This window comes from Eurytemora carolleeae, unplaced genomic scaffold (assembly GCF_000591075.1).
Source record: "Eurytemora carolleeae unplaced genomic scaffold, Eaff_2.0 scaffold67, whole genome shotgun sequence".
Taxonomy (NCBI): Eukaryota; Metazoa; Arthropoda; class Copepoda; order Calanoida; family Temoridae; genus Eurytemora; species Eurytemora carolleeae.
Genome location: NW_019396097.1, coordinates 448863 through 467438, shown reverse-complemented (window position 1 = coordinate 467438; position 18576 = coordinate 448863). Strand labels below are relative to the sequence as shown.

The window sequence follows — 18576 nt, the reverse complement described above, 5'->3', positions numbered from 1 at the left end:
CAACAGTTGAGAAGAGAGGATATTGAAAGGATTCTGAAAGGATAATGAAAGGATATTGAAAGATTATTGAAAGGATATTGAAAGGATAATTCTCATCATTTCTCAACTTTAAGACAGAAAGAAAAAGTTTATGATAGAAAACAATGATAACACAATTAATTTTGCTGGGACAAATGTTTAAGGGTTTTTTTTTAATTGAGACTTTCTTGAAATTACGTTTTATTACTTTGAAATCATGATTTCAAACATCCCAAAATTACATTTCTGAAAATCATATTTAACACAGTCACAAACAGCTAATAAGTCATAACAGATATCATAATTTAATTTTTAAATATTGTACAATACCTTGAAGTTTAAAAGTTTCAATGAGCATGAACATGAACAATTTTTTCACTAAAATTGTAACTTGTACATTTTGCACTAAGAAAAAGTTCAATCCCTCAGAAAAGTAAGAATTAAAAAAACATTATTTGAAATTTTAAGTTAAACATAAGTTTCGTTGAGTCTTAATTTTAATTTAAATTTCAACAATGTTTTTTAAAATATCCCTTTAACTAGAAATCATTGTCATTGGTTTGATTATCATATTTTCATGAATAATACAGAGTTTACCTCTGAATATGACATTTAAAGACGACTTAAAAGTCGTCTTTGATTTTGAACCTAGCTAAAAAATTACAGAATTTCTATTAAAAAAAAAGTTCAGGAACTCAAAGGCTTTCCATAAGGTGGTTTACCTCCCTAAAAACTTATAGTAGTACTTTTTATGGTGTTGGGACATTTCATATAAAGACATTTTATAAATGAACATTTCATAGATAAGAAAATCATAGATAGTACATTTCATAGATAAAGAAATTCATAGATATTACATTACATAGATATTACATTACATAGATATTACATTACATAGATATCACATTTCATAGATATAAAATTTCAAAGATAGTTAGAGGTGATCGATTTATGACCCCCCACCGTGTGTTTGTGCATTAAGACATAAAAAAAATAATGCGATCAAAACTATTTTTCAAAAACCGTCCAATTTGAAGTCGGAAAAATCAGTGTATAAGCCACCAAAATAATTTTCAAATATTACATGTTATAACTTACACGAATTTGAAAACGAACTTTGAAAAATTTAAAAATTAAGAATTAGAAAATTATGGTTAAGGTTTAGGTAATTATGGCAAGTGTAACTTATGGCAAGTGTAACTTATGGCAAGTGTAACTTAAGGCAAGTGTAACTTAAGGCAAGTGTAACTTATAGCAAGTGTAACTTATGGCAAGTGTAACTGAAGGCAAGTGTAACTTAAGGCAAGTGTAACTTATAACAAGTGTAACTTATGGCAAGTGTAACTTTTGGGCCCTATGTAGTGATTATGGACAATAAACAAATTTTATCGAATTATTTTTTTAGGTCTTAATCCACAAACCCTAGGTGGGCGGTTGGCTCAGTTTTAATGTTCATGATGCCTAAAAGATAGAACATTTCATAGATAGGACATTTCATAGACACAACATTTCATAGACAGGACTTTTCATAGACAGGACATTTAATTGGGAGAATATAAAAAAAGATCAACTTTTCAGCCGTTTCTCAACTTTCATGTCTAGTAGGACACCCTGTATAATGTACTTATACTAGGACACCCTGTATAATGTCTACTAAGACACCCTGTACAATGTACTTGTAAAGATAAATGAATTATTTACTATTTAAGACATGAGATTCCAGTTTCAGCGGAGAAAATAAAAATACTTTATTCTGATTCTGATATAGTCGTCGTAGACAAACCTCCATCAATACCGGTAAATATATATATAGACAACTAGACAACTACACATCTAGACATCTAGACAACTAGAGAACTAGACAAATAGACAACTAGACATCAAGACAGATACTGATATAGTCGTCGTAGACAAACCTCCATCTATACCGGTAAATATATAAAAAGACAACTAGACAACTAGACATCTAGAAAGATACCGATATAGTCGTCGCAGACAAGCCTCCATCAATACCGGTAAATATATAAATAGACAACAAGACGACTAGACAACTAAACATCTAGACAGATACTGATATAGTCGTCGTAGACAAACCGCCATCTATACCGGTAAATATATAAAGATAACTAGACAACTAGACAACAAGACAACAAGACAACTAGAGAACTAGATAACTAGACAACTAGATAACTAGACAACTAGATAACTAGACAACTAGACAACTAGACAACTAGACAACTATACAACTATACAACTAGACAACTAAACAACAAGACAACTAGACAACTAGATAACTAGACAACTAGACAACTAGACAACTAGACAACAAGACAACTAGACAACTAGACAACTAAATAACTAGACAACTAGACAACTAAATAACTAAAAAAATTAGATAATAGATCAATTCTGTGGTTTAGGTTCATCCCTGTGGAAGGTACAGACACAACACCATGGTTTTCATCTTAGCCAAGGAACATGGTCTAAGGAACCTTAGAACCATTCATAGACTAGATAGGTATATACAGATTACAGAGGATACAGTTTACTTAGAACTATTCATATACTAGATAGGTATATACAGATTACAGAGGATACAGTTTGCTTAGAACTATTCATATACTAGATAGGTATATACAGATTACATAGGATACAGTTTACTTAGAACCATTCATATACTAGATAGGTATATACAGATTACAGAGGATACAGTTTACTTAGAACCATTAATAGACTAGATAAGTATAAACAGATTACAGAGGATACAGTTTACTTTCAACTTTTCATAGAGTAGATAAGCATAAACAGATTACAGTGGATACAGTTTACTTACAACTATTCATAGACTAGATAGGTATATACAGGGGATACAGTTTACTTAGAACTATTCATAGACTAGATAGGTATATACATATTACAGAGGATACAGTTTACATAGAACCATTCATAGACTAGATAGGTATAAACAGATATACAGGGAATACAGTTTACTGAGAACTATTCATAGACTAGACAGATATACAGGTGATACAGTTTACTTAGAACTATTCATAGACTGGACAGATATACGGGGGATACAGTTTACTTAGAACTATTCATAGACTAGACAGATATACAGGGGATACAGTTTACTTAGAACTATTCATAGACTAGACAGATATACAGGGGATACAGTTTACTTAGAACTATGCATAGACTGGACAGATATACGGGGGATACAGTTTACTTAGAACCATTCATAGACTAGACAGATATAAAGGGGATACAGTTTACTTAGAACTATTCATAGACTGGACAGATATACAGGTGATACAGTTTGCTTAGAACCATTCATAGACTAGACAGATATACAGGTGATACAGTTTACTGAGAACTATTAATAGACTGGACAGATATACAGGGGATACAGTTTACTTAGAACTATTCATAGACTGGACAGATATACAGGGGATACAGTTTACTGAGAACTATTCATAGACTGGACAGATATACAGGGGATACAGTTTACTGAGAACTATTAATAGACTGGACAGATATACAGGGGAAACAGTTTACTTAGAACTATTCATAGACTAGACAGATATACAGGGGATACAGTTTACTGAGAACTATTAATAGGCTGGACAGATATACAGGGGATACAGTTTACTTAGAACTATTCATAGACTGGACAGATATACAGGGGATACAGTTTACTTAGAACTATTCATAGACTGGACAGATATACAGAGGATACAGTTTACTTAAAACTATTCATAGACTGGACAGATATACAGGGGATACAGTTTACTGAGAACTATTCATAGACTGGACAGATATACAGGTGATACAGTTTACTTAGAACCATTCATAGACTGGACAGATTTACAGGGGATACAGTTTACTGAGAACTATTCATAGACTGGACAGATATACAGGGGATACAGTTTACTTAGAACTATTCATAGACTGGACAGATTTACAGGGGATACAGTTTACTGAGAACTATTCATAGACTAGACAGATATACAGAGGATACAGTTTACTTAGAACTATTCATAGACTGGACAGATATACAGGGGATACAGTTTACTTAGAACTATTCATAGACTGGACAGATTTACAGGGGATACAGTTTACTGAGAACTATTCATAGGGGATACAGTTTACTTAGAACTATTCATAGACTGGACAGATATACAGGGGAACATTTGTTAAATATATCTTTTTACAGATTAACCTCAGGACTACTCATGTTTGGTCGAAGTCCTGCCAAGGCCAAAGATATAGAAACTCAGATTAGGTATTGGTAATCCCAATTTTTTACATTGTTCAATGTTTATAGTTTAACGGTTCTGTCAATATTCCAGAAAGCTGTAACTTTTGACCACAATTTGTATTGGACCCATTAAACATAATTTAAAAGCCTTTTTTCGGATTACTTTTTTTGTCGGCATATGCATTTTGAATGAAAAAGTATAGATTAAATAAATCCTTAAGTTAAAAGATGATTGAATTAGATTTCGATAGAAGAACCCGATTGCTAGTTAGTCCGGGGTGAGTTTGACAAATATAATGTGTTTGTTGGCTAGAGGGACTGTTAGCGTAAAGTTGAAAGCCCAATTCACAACGGTACCATTTCAATTTTTAGCTTAGCAACAGTTGAGAAGATAATAATAATTTCCATTAAAAGATGATAAATTTTTTACATTGCGTAAAATCCGCAAATTAATTTTTAAAAAATAACACAATAAGAAATTACCCGTGTCCTATGAGTCCTATATCTGTAATTTGTTTTCAAATTGAACTTGCGATATGACTCTTTCGGGACATTGAAAATATGTCAATACATGAATTTTACTACAGGGTGTCCCAGTAAACATAGAAAATCATAAACTTGAAGCTGTCCTAATTCCCATATTATTTGGACACCGGGCATTTCTGTCACAAAAAAACTTAAACCCGAAAAAATTTAATTTTTTCAGGAATAGGTTGGTGCGAAAATTGTATTTTTTTCAGGAATAGGTTGGTTCGAAAATTGCATTTTTTTCAAGAATAGGTTGGTTCGAAAATTGTATTTTTTTTTCAGGAATAGGTTGGTTCGAAAATTGTATTTTTTTCAGGAATAGGTTGGTTCAAAAATTGTATTTTTTTTCAGGAATAGGTTGGTTCGAAAATTGTATTTTTTTCAGGAATAGGTTGGTTCGAAAATTGTATATTTTTCAGGAATAGGTTGGTGCGAAAATTGTATTTTTTTCAGGAATAGGTTGGTTCGAAAATTGTATTTTTTTCAGGAATAGGTTGGTTCGAAAATTGTAATTTTTTCAGGAATAGGTTGGTTCGAAAATTGTATTTTTTTCAGAAATAGGTTGGTTCGAAAATTGTATTTTTTTCGGGAATAGGATGGTTCGAAAATTGTATTTTTTTCAGGAATAGGTTGGTTCGAAAATTGTATTTTTTTTCAGGAATAGGTTTGTTCGAAAATTGTATTTTTTTCAGGAATAGGTTGGTTCGAAAATTGTATTTTTTTCAGGAATAGGTTGGTTCGAAAAGAGTATATCTGCAGAGTTCAAGGAAAATTCCCAAAGTAAGTTATTTCAGAAATAAATTTTCAAAAAACCAAACTATTTTATCTTATTTTTCCCCCCAAGAGGTTTGGTGCAATGTAGAGAGCCAATGGAAGTGATCAGCTACAAAATAGGAGTCTGTAAGGTTTCTCCAGGTCAGTAAAAAAGTCCCAAAAATATGTTGTACATTTTTTTTACTTTTTCAAAATCTATATTCGAAATATGAGTTTTCAGGGAGTGTTTACAAAAAGACGATTCAGGTTGAATTATGATTAACAATGAATCGATTGGTACTGTTTTTTTTATTCGATGTTTCTGTAAAGAGCAATTTAAATCACAAAAGTACCAAAGATGTTAATTTTTATTCACGCTCCATTTGTACTGATTATTTTTTAAGCTGAAAAATCAATTTCCAATTATGCTCTCGTTGTAAAGATGACTAGTGGATTTATGCTGTTAAAACATCAAAAAATTTTGTCAGAATTAAACATCTTTTAAGGTAGAAAAATGACAATACTTGTCTAGTCTCTTATTGTGACTATTATAAAGGTTAAAAAGGGACGGATACAGAATCGGACGACCGGACATCTCCCTTGAAAACGAAATTTTCTCACATTATTTGACATGTTTTCCAAGATTAAATAAAAAGTATAATAATTGCACTTATCTTACTGAAAGACAAGCTCTTTATTCTAAAATTATCACTTTTATTAATAATTTTGTCGGACACAAAAACTGAATTTTGACACTTGTGACGTCAGAATACAGCTGTACTGAGAGTGTACATATTCTACGTTGCGATCTATTGTACTATTGCCATATATTCTACGTTGCCATCTATTGTACTAATGTCATCTATTCTACGTTGCCATCTATTGTACTATTGCCATCATTCTACGTTGCCATCTATTTTACTATTGCCATCTATTCTACGTTGCCATCTATTGTACTATTGTCATCTATTCAGCGTTGCAATCTATTGTACTAATTGTATCTATTCTACGTTGCCATCTATTGTAGTATTGCCATCTATTCTACGATACCATCTATTGTACTATTGCCATCTATTGTAGTATTGCCATCTATTCTACGATGCCATCTATTGTACTTATTGCCATCTATTGTAGTATTGCCATCTATTCTACGTAACCATCTATTGTACTATTGCCATCTATTGTAGTATCGCCATCTATTCTACGTTACCATCTATTGTACTTATTGCCATCTATTGTAGTACTGCCATCTAATCTATTTCTTCGTTACCATCTATTTGGTGGCGAGCAGTTCCTTTATTAAAGAGGGTATACGGTTCACGTCAACCTAAAATAAATTCCACTTAAGATTGAAATCTTATATACTTTTTATAATAACTTATTTTATTGAATAGTAATCGAGATAAACCAAAATGTTTGAAAGGAATTGAGTCTTTGCCACAAACTCTGATTTTCTTATCTCTATATCTTGGCAACCCAATATCGGAGACCTAAGATATTTCAAACTATGCATTATGTTAGATAAAAGAATCTAAGTTTGAAATATCAAAGGTTTACCCATTCAGGTTGCGAAGATATAGGGATTAAAAAATTTGCGTTTGTGACAAAGACTCAATTCCTTTCTTATATGCAACCGGAACTGAAAACTTTAGAATGAGATATCATTAATCCCGATCGGTTAAATAACCTGGAGATTAACAGCAAGACGAGAACAAGCATTATTTAATCTGGAGATTAGGAAAAAAGAGTGGATCAAGCATTAATCCCGATATCCACAATTCAAAAAAAATTCCCAGCACTGATAAATTTGCTTTATTTCATTCTTGTGCATAAAACTAAAATTAGAGGAGCTACGAGGTCACAAAGTCGTACAAAGAGGTAGATTTTACTGTCACCTTTTGTCTAGCTTGCAATGGTTTAATAAACAGCCGGATTAGTTAGCTAAGGAACTTGTCTTAGGTCTTCCAGTATTATCAAAATAAGATATAACCCCCCCCCTCCCCCCTTCAGTGGAAATGAATAAATGTGCAGATACTTCAGATATTTCAGATTTTAAGTCAACATATTCTAAATGATTCTAAATTCTAAAGTAATAGTCAATGTCATTACAATTAGATGTTTTTTTGATATAAAAAAGGGTATGGGCAATGAAGAATACATTTTTATTTCTAAATAATGTCATTTCCATATTAGATTTATTTAAGATCTTAACATACTACATTAACTATAAGAAAAATTTTTAAATTAGAAATTAGTAAAAGCTATTGTAAACATTTAATGTAAAAAAGTTCCGAACTGTATTCAAACTTTGAATTATTTTGGTAAAATATTGAAATATCGAAGGTTTACACCACTCGGTGCAAAGATTTAGGAATTAGAATATTTGAGTTTGTGGTAAAAACTCAGTTCCAAGTCTAGAGAACATTCTGAGACTGAACCTGGCAAACTTCTACCTGATTATCATATTTAATAACTGTAACCTGTTTATCTTCTTTGAACGAACTTCTATAAGATCGAAAATGAAATAAGATTATGAATGTTGGTTAGAATGATTAATCATATTCAATAACTTCAGGAGAAAATGTAACATTATCTGTCCTTTTTCAATGAAGATGATTAAAATTATCTATGTATTTGATGTTTTTTTTCAGAATATAAAAATGATTATTTCTTGTAATTATATCTGTAATTAAACAAGGTACTCAACAAATTTTCTTTGGCGCTCCGCGCACACATGAAAAGAATTGATTGACTCGTATCGTTAATTTTACAATTGTTGAAATTATAATTTTTTTTTAAAACACAAGAAAAAAACGATTTGAATTGAACACAGCCAAATCTGCATGCAACAACTGAAAATTTCCTTTCGATCGTCGTCAAACCCTTAAAAAAGCACTTTTATTTAAAAAAATTTTCTAAAGGGGTGGCAAGCCCCCCCCTACACCCCAGATATTTTGCACCCACCCCCCCCCGCCTAGCAAAAGTGCTAGTTGTTCCTCTGGAAATTAGAATATAAACAAAGACAATATTTTTTTCAAAGTTTTGCAGAGTAGCTTTTCTAAAGATTTAAAAAAGCAACATCGTTTTCCTCTTAGAGTAAAACTATTTTTTATGTTACTTAAAATAAATTCAGTTGTTTAGAGATCTTTGAAGTTAATGTGAAATGTATGACTATAATGAAGGATATAAAACATGGTGAAAGCTGAAAGGTAGGAAATGAAGCCTTTATTTGATGGAGTATGTAAATGCCAGAAATGAGTGGAAAATGCAAATGAAGCCCAACTAAAACCAATAATTTGATATACATCATGATATTTTTCTAGGGGTGGAGGGGGGTGGGGTAAAAAAATTCTAGGGTGGTAAAAAAAATTTGGCGCGCCACATTATAAAAATTTACCCACCCCTACACAATCCTTATTTACGCCCCTGAAGTAGGGGATAGGTGGATTAATAGATGAATGGATTAATAGATTAATAGATTAATAGATTAATTGATGAATGGATTAATAGATTAATAGATTAATAGATTAATAGATTAATGGATTAATAGATTAATAGATAAATAGATTAATAGATTAATGGATTAATAGATTAATAGATTAATAGATTAATGGATTAATGGATTAATGGATTAATAGATTAATAGATTAATAGATTAATAGATTAATAGATTAATAGATTAATAGATTAATGGATTAATGGATTAATAGATTAATAGATTAATAGATTAATAGATTAATAGATTAATAGATTAATAGATTAATAGATTAATAGATTAACAGATTAATGGATTAATAGATTAACGGATTATTAGATTAATGGATTTATGGATTAATGGATTTTGTAAATACAAATGGATTAGGAAAAAGAAAAAAAATTGAAGACTAAATTAAATGGTGAGAAAAAAGGAAAAAAGTTGGATATATTTTCCATAAAAAGATTGTGAAAGATTTAAAAACTTTGGCTCGACTCGTAATTCCTTACACCCGACTTTAAGACCCAACTCTGACGACAGCTTGTGTCACGTGATCGACAGTTGAAAGATCTTCAGCTCGACTTAAGGAATTAGGCGAGCTCTGCAGGGTAGTCTTTAAAAAAAACAGCCCAAAATAATGACCTAGAAAATATAGTAAAACCTTAAAAAGGCTGTTAACCTAATTTCCAGTGACTCTCCATTTGAACGGGGCCGTTACCGATTCGCAAATTTACTCTTAATTCTTTGTCTGACAAGAAATTACAAAAATATTCTTATTTTTCCGTCTTGAAATTGATAACTTGAAATTGCGGTTACTTCACAAAATTTACTTGCAGGTTTGAAGAACAAGAAGAAATAACTACGGGAAATGTGAAAAGGGTACTGTTGCGAATCTAGCGTGCAACACTTAGATTATGGGTTCACTTGAAATATTATGTTTTCAATTTGTTTTCAGGTGGGCTTTACCATCAACTTTTTCGGGTTTTATTTTAAATTCTAACAATCCAATCCTTCAATTGAATACTGTCTTTGTCATCTTATCAGGAAATAAGGTTCAGCATGAAAACATACAGTGAAACCAGAAAAATGTAGAATGGGAAGACGACGTTGGAGCAACTGCAAAACTAAATTACATTTGATGTTGTTATAAAACAAATTGCTTTATCAGTAAGTTATTAAATCACTTATTAAGTAAAATGGGTCTGTTTACTTTGCACATTTACTGTGCTTCATGTTCATTGGAACATTTAAAGTCATAACTTGAGTCTAAAAATCAACTTTCTATTTCAGAATTTCCTGGTTATCACTGTCTTAATATCAGACAAAGCCTTTAAGGGCACAATAGTGAATCTGACATATCACCCTAGCAATGGAGGGTCACTTGAAAGTTAGAAAGAAAGGAATTGAATAACGTAAGACTTGAAGTAAGACTGAAGTAAGATTAGAAGTAATGCTGGAATTAAGGCTGGAAGTAATGCAATGGAAGTAAGACTAGAGTAAGACTGAAAGTAAGGCCGGAAGAAAGGCTGGAAGTATAAAGGCGGGAAGTAAGGTTGGAAGTAAGGCTGGAAGTAAGGCTGACGGTATAAAGGCTGGAAGTAATGCAATGGAAGTAAAACTGAAGTAAGACTGAAGTAAGACTGAAGTAAGACTGAAGTATGACTGAAGTAAGACTGAAAGTAAGGCTGGAAGTATAAAGGCTGGAAGTATAAAGGCTGGAAGTAAGGCTGGAAGTAAGACTGAAGTAAGACTGAAAGTAAGGCTGGAAGTATAAAGGCTGGAAGTAATGCAATGGAAGTGAGACTGAAGTAAGACTGGAAGAAAGGCTGGAAGTACAAAGGCTGGAAGTAAGGCTGGAAGTAAGATTTGAAGTAAGGCTGGAAGTAAGACTGAAGTAAGATTGGAAGTAATGCTGGAATTAAGGCTGGAAGTAAAGCAATGGAAGTAAGATTAAAGTAAGACTGAAAGTAAGGCTGGAAGAAAGACTGGAAGTAAGACTGGAAGTAAGGCTGGAAGTAAGGCTGGAAGTATAAAGGCTGGAAGAAAGACTGGAAGTAAGACTGGAAGTAAGGCTGGAAGTAAGACTGGTAGTAAGGCTGGAAGTAAGACTGGAAGTATAAAGGCTGGAAGAAAGACTGGAAGTACAAAGGCTGGAAGTAAGGCTGGAAGTAAGACTAAAAGTAAGGCTGGAACTAAGGCTGGAGGTAATGCTGGTAGTAAGGCTGGTAGTATAAAGACTGGAAGTAAAACTTGAAGTAAAACTGGAAGTAAGACTGAAAGCAAGACTGGAAGTAAGACTGAAATTAAGGCCGGAAGTAAAACTGGAAGTAAGGCTGGATGTAAGACTGGAAGTAAGGCTGGAAATACAAAGGCTGGAAGTAAGACTGGAAGTAAGGCTGGAAGTATTAAGGCTGGAAGTAAGGCTGGAAGTATAAAGGCTGGAAGTAAGACTGGAAGTAAGGCTGGAAGTAAGACTGGAAGTAAGGCTGGAAGTAAGGCGGGAAGTAGGACTGAAGTAAGACTGGAAGTTAGGCTTCAAGTACAAAGGCTGGAAGAAAGACTGAAGTAAGACTGAAGTAAGACTGGAAATAAGGCTGGTAGTAAGGCTGGAATTATAAAGACTGGATGTAAAACTGGAAGTAAGGCTGGAAGTAAGTTTGGAAGTAAAACTGAAGTAAGACTGAAAGTAAGGCTGGAAGTATAAAGGCTGGAAGAAAGACTTAAGTAAGACTGGAAGAAAGACTGTAAGTATAAGGACTGGAAGTAAAACTGGATGTAAGACTAGTAGTAAGGCTGGAAGTAGGACTGGAAGTATAAAGGCTGAAAGTAAGACTGATGGATGGAATTAGACAAGATTGGTCCCAATAAAACTAATTAGAGGGACCATCATTATCATAATTATCCCACATAATCCAGTAAATACAATAATTAGTAAACACGGAATATATTATCTACATTCCTCCGTCAAAATATTTTCCGATTCTTAATCTTTTATTATTAAGATGGAGATAAGTCTATTTTATTGATTTATGTAAAATGCACGGGATAAGATGCGCTTCGTTTTGAGCTCAGAATTGAGACATTTACGCGGGGATTCTTACGCTTAAAGTACTCCGCAAAAATTAAGTTATGCCTGACAATGCAAAGTTGTACTCTCGATAAGTTCACTATTATTTCATTATAGGAATATAAACCAAAATCTTACCAAAATCTTTAATTGTTTAAAAACGCACCTAGTAACTGAGTAAACCAAATTCAAATTATGATATTGCTTTTCTAATTCTAATTGGTGTGTTTTTTTAAATAGCTTTTTTGTAAATTTTTTTATCTCATTCTACAAATTTCTGTTTTTTTTTCTATTTAGAACCAGTTTTCCACTGGGCTTTAGAGTCTTCAGTACGTATAGTTTAGATACAGGGATACCCACAAAAAATGAGACTTCAGAGACGACTTTCTGAATTTATACTGTCTGTTTCCTTATATATATATATATGTATAAATTGTAAACTGTAACAAATGGTGATTATTAATGTATAATGGTTGAATATTATATGTTTTGTTTGTTAACAACTAAATACCCTTATCTTTCAAAACTTCTCTTGATATAATTCCCAATCTAGGAGAAGCATTTCCTTGAACTTGTATACTTGTATATACTTCTACAAGAGCGTCCAATATCATATTGGATAATCTTAAGGCTTTCAACCGCCAAAAAACGGATAGAATACTAAAAGAACCTTGGATATTTTGCATACACATCTTTATATTGTTCTTATATATATATATATATATTATATTAAATATATAAATTAAATATTAAATATATTAAATATTTATATATATATATAATTTTAAATACTCCCTTTGACTCATAAAAATTGGATATTTTTTATCTTCAGAGTGGATAAACCATAGATTAATTAAAATAACAGATAGAACACTAGATGTCGTCTCTTATTTTAATTAATCTATGGGGTAAACTTTAAAAACAAAACATTTTTATCTGTGTTTAAAAAATTAGACTTTGACAATATTGCTAAAGTTACGATGGAACTAACTACACTAAAACCCTAAATAAGCGATACATCGAAAGAATTCATCAAATGTCGTATTCTTCACTTTTTGATAATATAATGTTGCAGATATTTAGTTTTTTAATAAAATAATTAGATGGAGCTCTTCAAAACTGTTCCCGCATATTCATGGCAATTTATTTATTTTCGCAAATACTGAGATTTACGTAAAATAGTATAAAACTCATTGAAAAATGGTCAAGACGACATCTAATAAATTCTTTCGATGTATGGCTCATTTAGGGTTTAACTGTAAGACAAGTAAAAACACCTTTTAATGAAAGGTCTCAAAATATATAATTTAAAGAACAGAGGAGCTGATTATTCTCCTTATACTTAAATTTCTTAATCCTTATATCTTTGCAGTTTGATGTTGCGAACCTTTGCATCTATTCAATCCATGAATTTAGCCAGATTAAAAGTTTCAAATATCAATGTTTATATCCGAATACGTTGTAAAGGTTCAAAGATTAGAAAATTATAGTATAGTTATAGTTATAAGTTCCTTAATATAAAATTATAGTATAGGTATAGTTATTAGTTCCTTAATATAAAATTCTAATTCAATACTTCTAATAATTCCTGTATATTTTTAACCTGATGGTGTAAACCATTGATATTTCAAACAGACTATTGGATCTAACATTCATTGTTTGAATTATAAAAAGGTCTAGGATATCCACAGAAATCCAGACTACTGAAAGATATGCATTAAATCTTCACAAGGTCTTTGGTTTTACCTCACAAACTCGCTTATACTTTTTAGCAGCCGTGGACATTTAAATTAAAAATTGCAACATGCTTGTCCTTATAGCTTTTGTTCAAAAGGACTTTTTTACATATTTTGTATATCTATCTAGGTGGCAAGGATAGTTGGACAGAGTTTGAACGGCTCAGCTATAACGGGGAAACTAGCGTGGTTATTGCCAGACCACATACAGGTATGGGCAATAAATTTATTTATTTTGAAATTTTTTTAATTTCTCGGATTTTTTCAATCTCTTGAACTAATTTGAGAGAGTTGATATATTTGAATTTGGCGCTTTGCAAGTTCAACCAACCGCCAGGGGATCGGAAGACGCTAGTATCGGCTCTGCGCAGCCATTTTTATTTGCTAGTTGCGGGCAAGAGAGCAAAAAACGTGCATGAATTATGAAACATTAAAAATATGATTTTTTCCTTGAATATCAATGCATCTGTGTTTTTTTCAGGACGGATGCATCAGATCCGAGTGCATTTTCAGTATCTAGGTACAATTTTTTTTGTGTAACTATAACTACAATTCATTTATGATGCAATTAAGTTTTAAGCACAATTTATTAAGCATTCTTTAAAAAAATGGATAATTCATACAAAACTTAAAAAAAATTATGATTTTAATACAATGGTAAGGAACAAAAGATGAAATAAACTTTTAGGTTTGATTATAAAGAGAGCGCAACGGATTTTTAACTAAATTCATTTGAGGGGTTACTGACTTTTGATTTTTTAACCTCTATATTTAGTCTATATCTGACTAATTAAGCCGTATCCCTTGCTCTTCAAAGGAACAAAAGCGACCTATAAACGTGTCTGATTTGTCACGGTACCATTATAACTATTTATGTCAAGCTGTTATTTTGGTGATCGAAGTGTTTTTGGACAGAAATTTTCTCTTTATCGAGAAGATGAAAGCCTTTTAATATAACCTAAAAAGGCGAGAACCTTCATCGTATAGAGAAAGTTTAAGTCCAAAAACTGTATAGCATGTTGTGCCAAAATAATAGTGATATAGGTAATTTTTGAAACGTTTGTGTTCTTGTCTTATTTCAATGCTATTTCTATAGATCAAATAAGCTTTGAAACAAAGCAGAAGTAAAACAAATAAAGTTATTTTCAATTTTAATTGAAAATAAATATCTTGAAAATATCCCAAATTTTTGGGAGAAAATCCGGGAACTAATTAAAACTTTACAGCACACGTGCTATAATGCATAGCTAATAATTAACTTTATAGCACGATGATTACTTTATAGCACGTTTCTCATGAAATTCACAATGAAGTGAGTAAGAATGATAAAGTACACAATAGTTTCATAAAAAGCTTCGTAAGACCACGAGTGAAGGTTTATTTCTATAAAAAAAATGATTATTTCCAATTCTGCACTTGTGCAGTTTCTGCTTGTGATTTGCGCATTTCCGCTTGCAATACAAAATTGAGAAAATTATCCAGAATCACACACTTTTAAAGTCAAAAAAATTATATCATATCATTTGCTAGGAATCAAATTTATTATTTGACGATCCGAGTTGAATGTTGCAAATTTCTGAATTTGTATGAACGCTACGTTCTTTAGTATGAGTTGTTTTTAACAATTTTCTCCCTTTAGACGCAACAGATAGAAGTAAGCGATCGAAAGCGCTTATTTTGAGCCGTAAGCATATACGCCCTTTCATTTTTTGCGAATTATTACTAATTGTTCTTGTTCTTTAGGTCATCCTATAGTTAACGATCCTCTATACAACCACCCTGTGTTCGGAAATGAGAGGGGGAAATCCGGGAACTTCGGTAAGACGGAGGAAACCCTCATCTCGGAGCTTGTCAAGATACACAACACGGAGAACTGGTTAGGAGAGGACGGAGATTATGAGACAGAAATGGCAGAGGTACACTTAGTGATTTTTTTCTCATCCCTATATCTATAGTTTTTCTATCTATAAATAAAATAGCCAGTTTCAATTGCAGTTTCACAATTTAAGTGACTAGTGGGTTTCTTGCAGTAAATAAATTAAATTGGCAAAATTCATCACTTTTTTTTCTTACTTATATCGATAATCAAACAAGGATATAAATATAGTTGTGAATCGAGCACATAATTCTTTAGATAGAGGTTCCTTTGAAATTCGTCGCCGGTCCCTTTAAAGGGACTGTAAAGGAAAAATGAAAGGGGTATAGGAGCAAACCCGAGATTCTCAGGTTTCTGTAGGATATAGTCTTTTTTAGATTGGTTTCGTATTTGCTGAATATGATCTGTTTAAACCTACAAATTTTATTACAAATTGCATATATATATATATGAATTTTCGTATAAATTTGACAAAGTTTTATATTCATTTCTAAAGACAGGAAGATCAGATAGATGTCTTATTTGTATCGTTCAACGCCTGAGATTCTAAGGTTTCATCCTATACCCCTTTTTTATTTTTCCTTTACAGTCCCTTTAATATACCCCCTTTCATTTTTCCTTTACAGTCCCTTTAATATACCCCCTTTCATTTTTCCTTTACAGTCCCTTAAATATACCCCCTTTCATTTTTCCTTTACAGTCCCTTTAAGTTTCACATTCTTCATGCCTTTCCTTACCTTTCACTTATCCTTGGAGTAAATTTTACAATTTTCATTCGATAAGGATGGGTTGACCTTAATGAAGCTGAACGGGTCGGAGAACTCTGGGAACAGGTTCTCTGAGAGTTATCACAGGTCTCTTCGATCCGATCAGTCCAGGATTATTGTCTCTCCAGGTCCAGATAAGGTACACGGGGACCGAATTGAATGAATTTGAGCCACGTCGCTAAACTATGAACTGCCAGTGATTCAAAATTAAAGATTTGAATCGGTGATTCAAATTTGAACCAACAGATGGCAGTTTAGCGACCCTGCAAATTCATTAAATTAGGTCCTAGAACAATTTTATTGTTAAAATTTAAAAATTTAAATTAAAATGATCATATTTATGATAATTTTATATTCAAGGTTTTTTTTACGGACTCCGAAAACCCCCGGTTAATCCTTAACTAATCTCCCCTGTGGTTTATATAAAAACTTTTTTATTATAGTTCTTCTTTAGAAACATATCCAAATGTTAACTTCGTTTTATGCACAAACTTACAGTTTTGCTGAACCGTCAAAACTTTTATCATTAGATTATTTCTTCGAATATTTGTTAGTGGGACTCATAAAACTGTGGAATTAAAGGACGACTGTTAGATTCAAGTTATGATTGTAAAAAGTCCAATGATAATTAAAGAGAGAAATTGTGAAGTGTGAACGAACAAATTTTTATTAATAGTTGAATTTTTAGCTAATGGTAAAATTATTCGTTTTAAAACAACATCAATATATCGCGCACAAGATTGTTTTAATGTCGTCGTCTTCCTATTCCATATAATTTTATGGATTCCACTGTAACCAAGATTTGAAAACTATCAGCATAAGATATTTTGCACTGAGGCTGAATTTAAAGAATTTGAGCTGCGGGTTAAATTTGAAACCCGGGTCAAAAAAGGTTGGTTCCACTTAAAATTGTATTCAGTGTTTCAAGATTTAAGCCGGTGCTCAATTGAAAACGGTTTTGGGCGAATTTGAGACGAGGCTCTAATTCATTATAATTTCGGAATCTGGTAATCATACTATGTACAAAGTTGACAGAACTGTTACAGGCCTGCAGTCAGATTTTTCTCTTTCCTAAACACTTAAAAGAAAATTTTGTTTTTTAAAGGAAAAGTTGAAAATGGACACGGCGTGCTATGAATGCTCATTGAGTTACCGGGAACCAGGACCAGCTGATCTAGTCATGTTCCTCCACGCTCTCAGATATACGGTCAGCACCATTTTGAAGAAAAAAATTGAAAAATACGACATTTTGAAAAAATACGCCATTTTGAAAGAATGTGCCATTTTGGGAAAAGGCACACATTAAAAAAATTACCTATACCATCAAATCTTTTTATAATCATGATTGGACCAATTATTGTTTAATTCTGACAATTTCTTTCGTTGCTTTTAAAGCTTGGAATTGCATAATTCCCTTTGTAGAAAAACACAATAGAAAAATATTAATTTTTAAATAGTGCACATCTAAAAATGGAAAGTCACTTGACATTACGGTCCCTTCAAGTCATAACATATAATATTTTAATTATTTAATATAACAAATTATATTTTAGGGTCCGAATTGGAGTCATGAAACCTCTTTACCCTCATGGGCTGAACCGGATTGGAAATTATAACCTATAATACCTTAATTGTGTACAACCTGAGTTTTGTAATGTACGATCTTCGTCTTACACTGTCTCGTACATATCTTGTACATGTAAAAAACTATGTACATTTTACAACATGATTTAAAGAAGAGCACAAATTCGTCTTCCTGTGCAATATCAGGGTAAATATTATGTACATAAGAGCCATCCGTTGGCGTACATCAAAACACTTTATAAACATTATTTTGCAAGACCCATAGTTCTTTAAAAGTTGTTAAAGTTATTGTAGGTACTAGAGATGTCAACGATAGTGTAACGTAACGTAAAATGTACGTTTTTGTAAGTTACGTTACAATAATGTGTAACGTTTGGATATATTCTATATAACGTGAACGGTAAACGTTAACGTTATAGGAGCTCATACCTAACGTTAACGTTAAACGTTAACGTTAGAGGAATATACCCCCAACGTTAGCGTTTTGTGGAAATGTAACGTTATTTTTCTAATA

The 18576-nt window shown here is 32.0% G+C and overlaps 1 protein-coding gene across 1 annotated transcript in view; it reads left to right on the top strand.

Annotated features, from left to right (window-relative positions):
• LOC111694863 (RNA pseudouridylate synthase domain-containing protein 2) overlaps window positions 1-18360 on the top strand; it is a 32913-nt gene extending 14553 nt beyond the window's left edge. Inside the window, exons 9-19 of the mRNA XM_023463906.1 lie at window positions 1728-1815; window positions 2439-2536; window positions 4232-4300; window positions 5531-5584; window positions 5649-5719; window positions 13966-14046; window positions 14317-14355; window positions 15579-15751; window positions 16495-16617; window positions 17584-17685; window positions 18032-18360. Coding sequence (XP_023319674.1) covers window positions 1728-1815; window positions 2439-2536; window positions 4232-4300; window positions 5531-5584; window positions 5649-5719; window positions 13966-14046; window positions 14317-14355; window positions 15579-15751; window positions 16495-16617; window positions 17584-17685; window positions 18032-18094 — 961 coding nt within the window. The 3' untranslated portion in view covers window positions 18095-18360. The remainder of the gene's footprint in view (window positions 1-1727; window positions 1816-2438; window positions 2537-4231; window positions 4301-5530; window positions 5585-5648; window positions 5720-13965; window positions 14047-14316; window positions 14356-15578; window positions 15752-16494; window positions 16618-17583; window positions 17686-18031) is intronic.
• The last annotated feature ends 216 nt before the right edge of the window (window positions 18361-18576 follow it).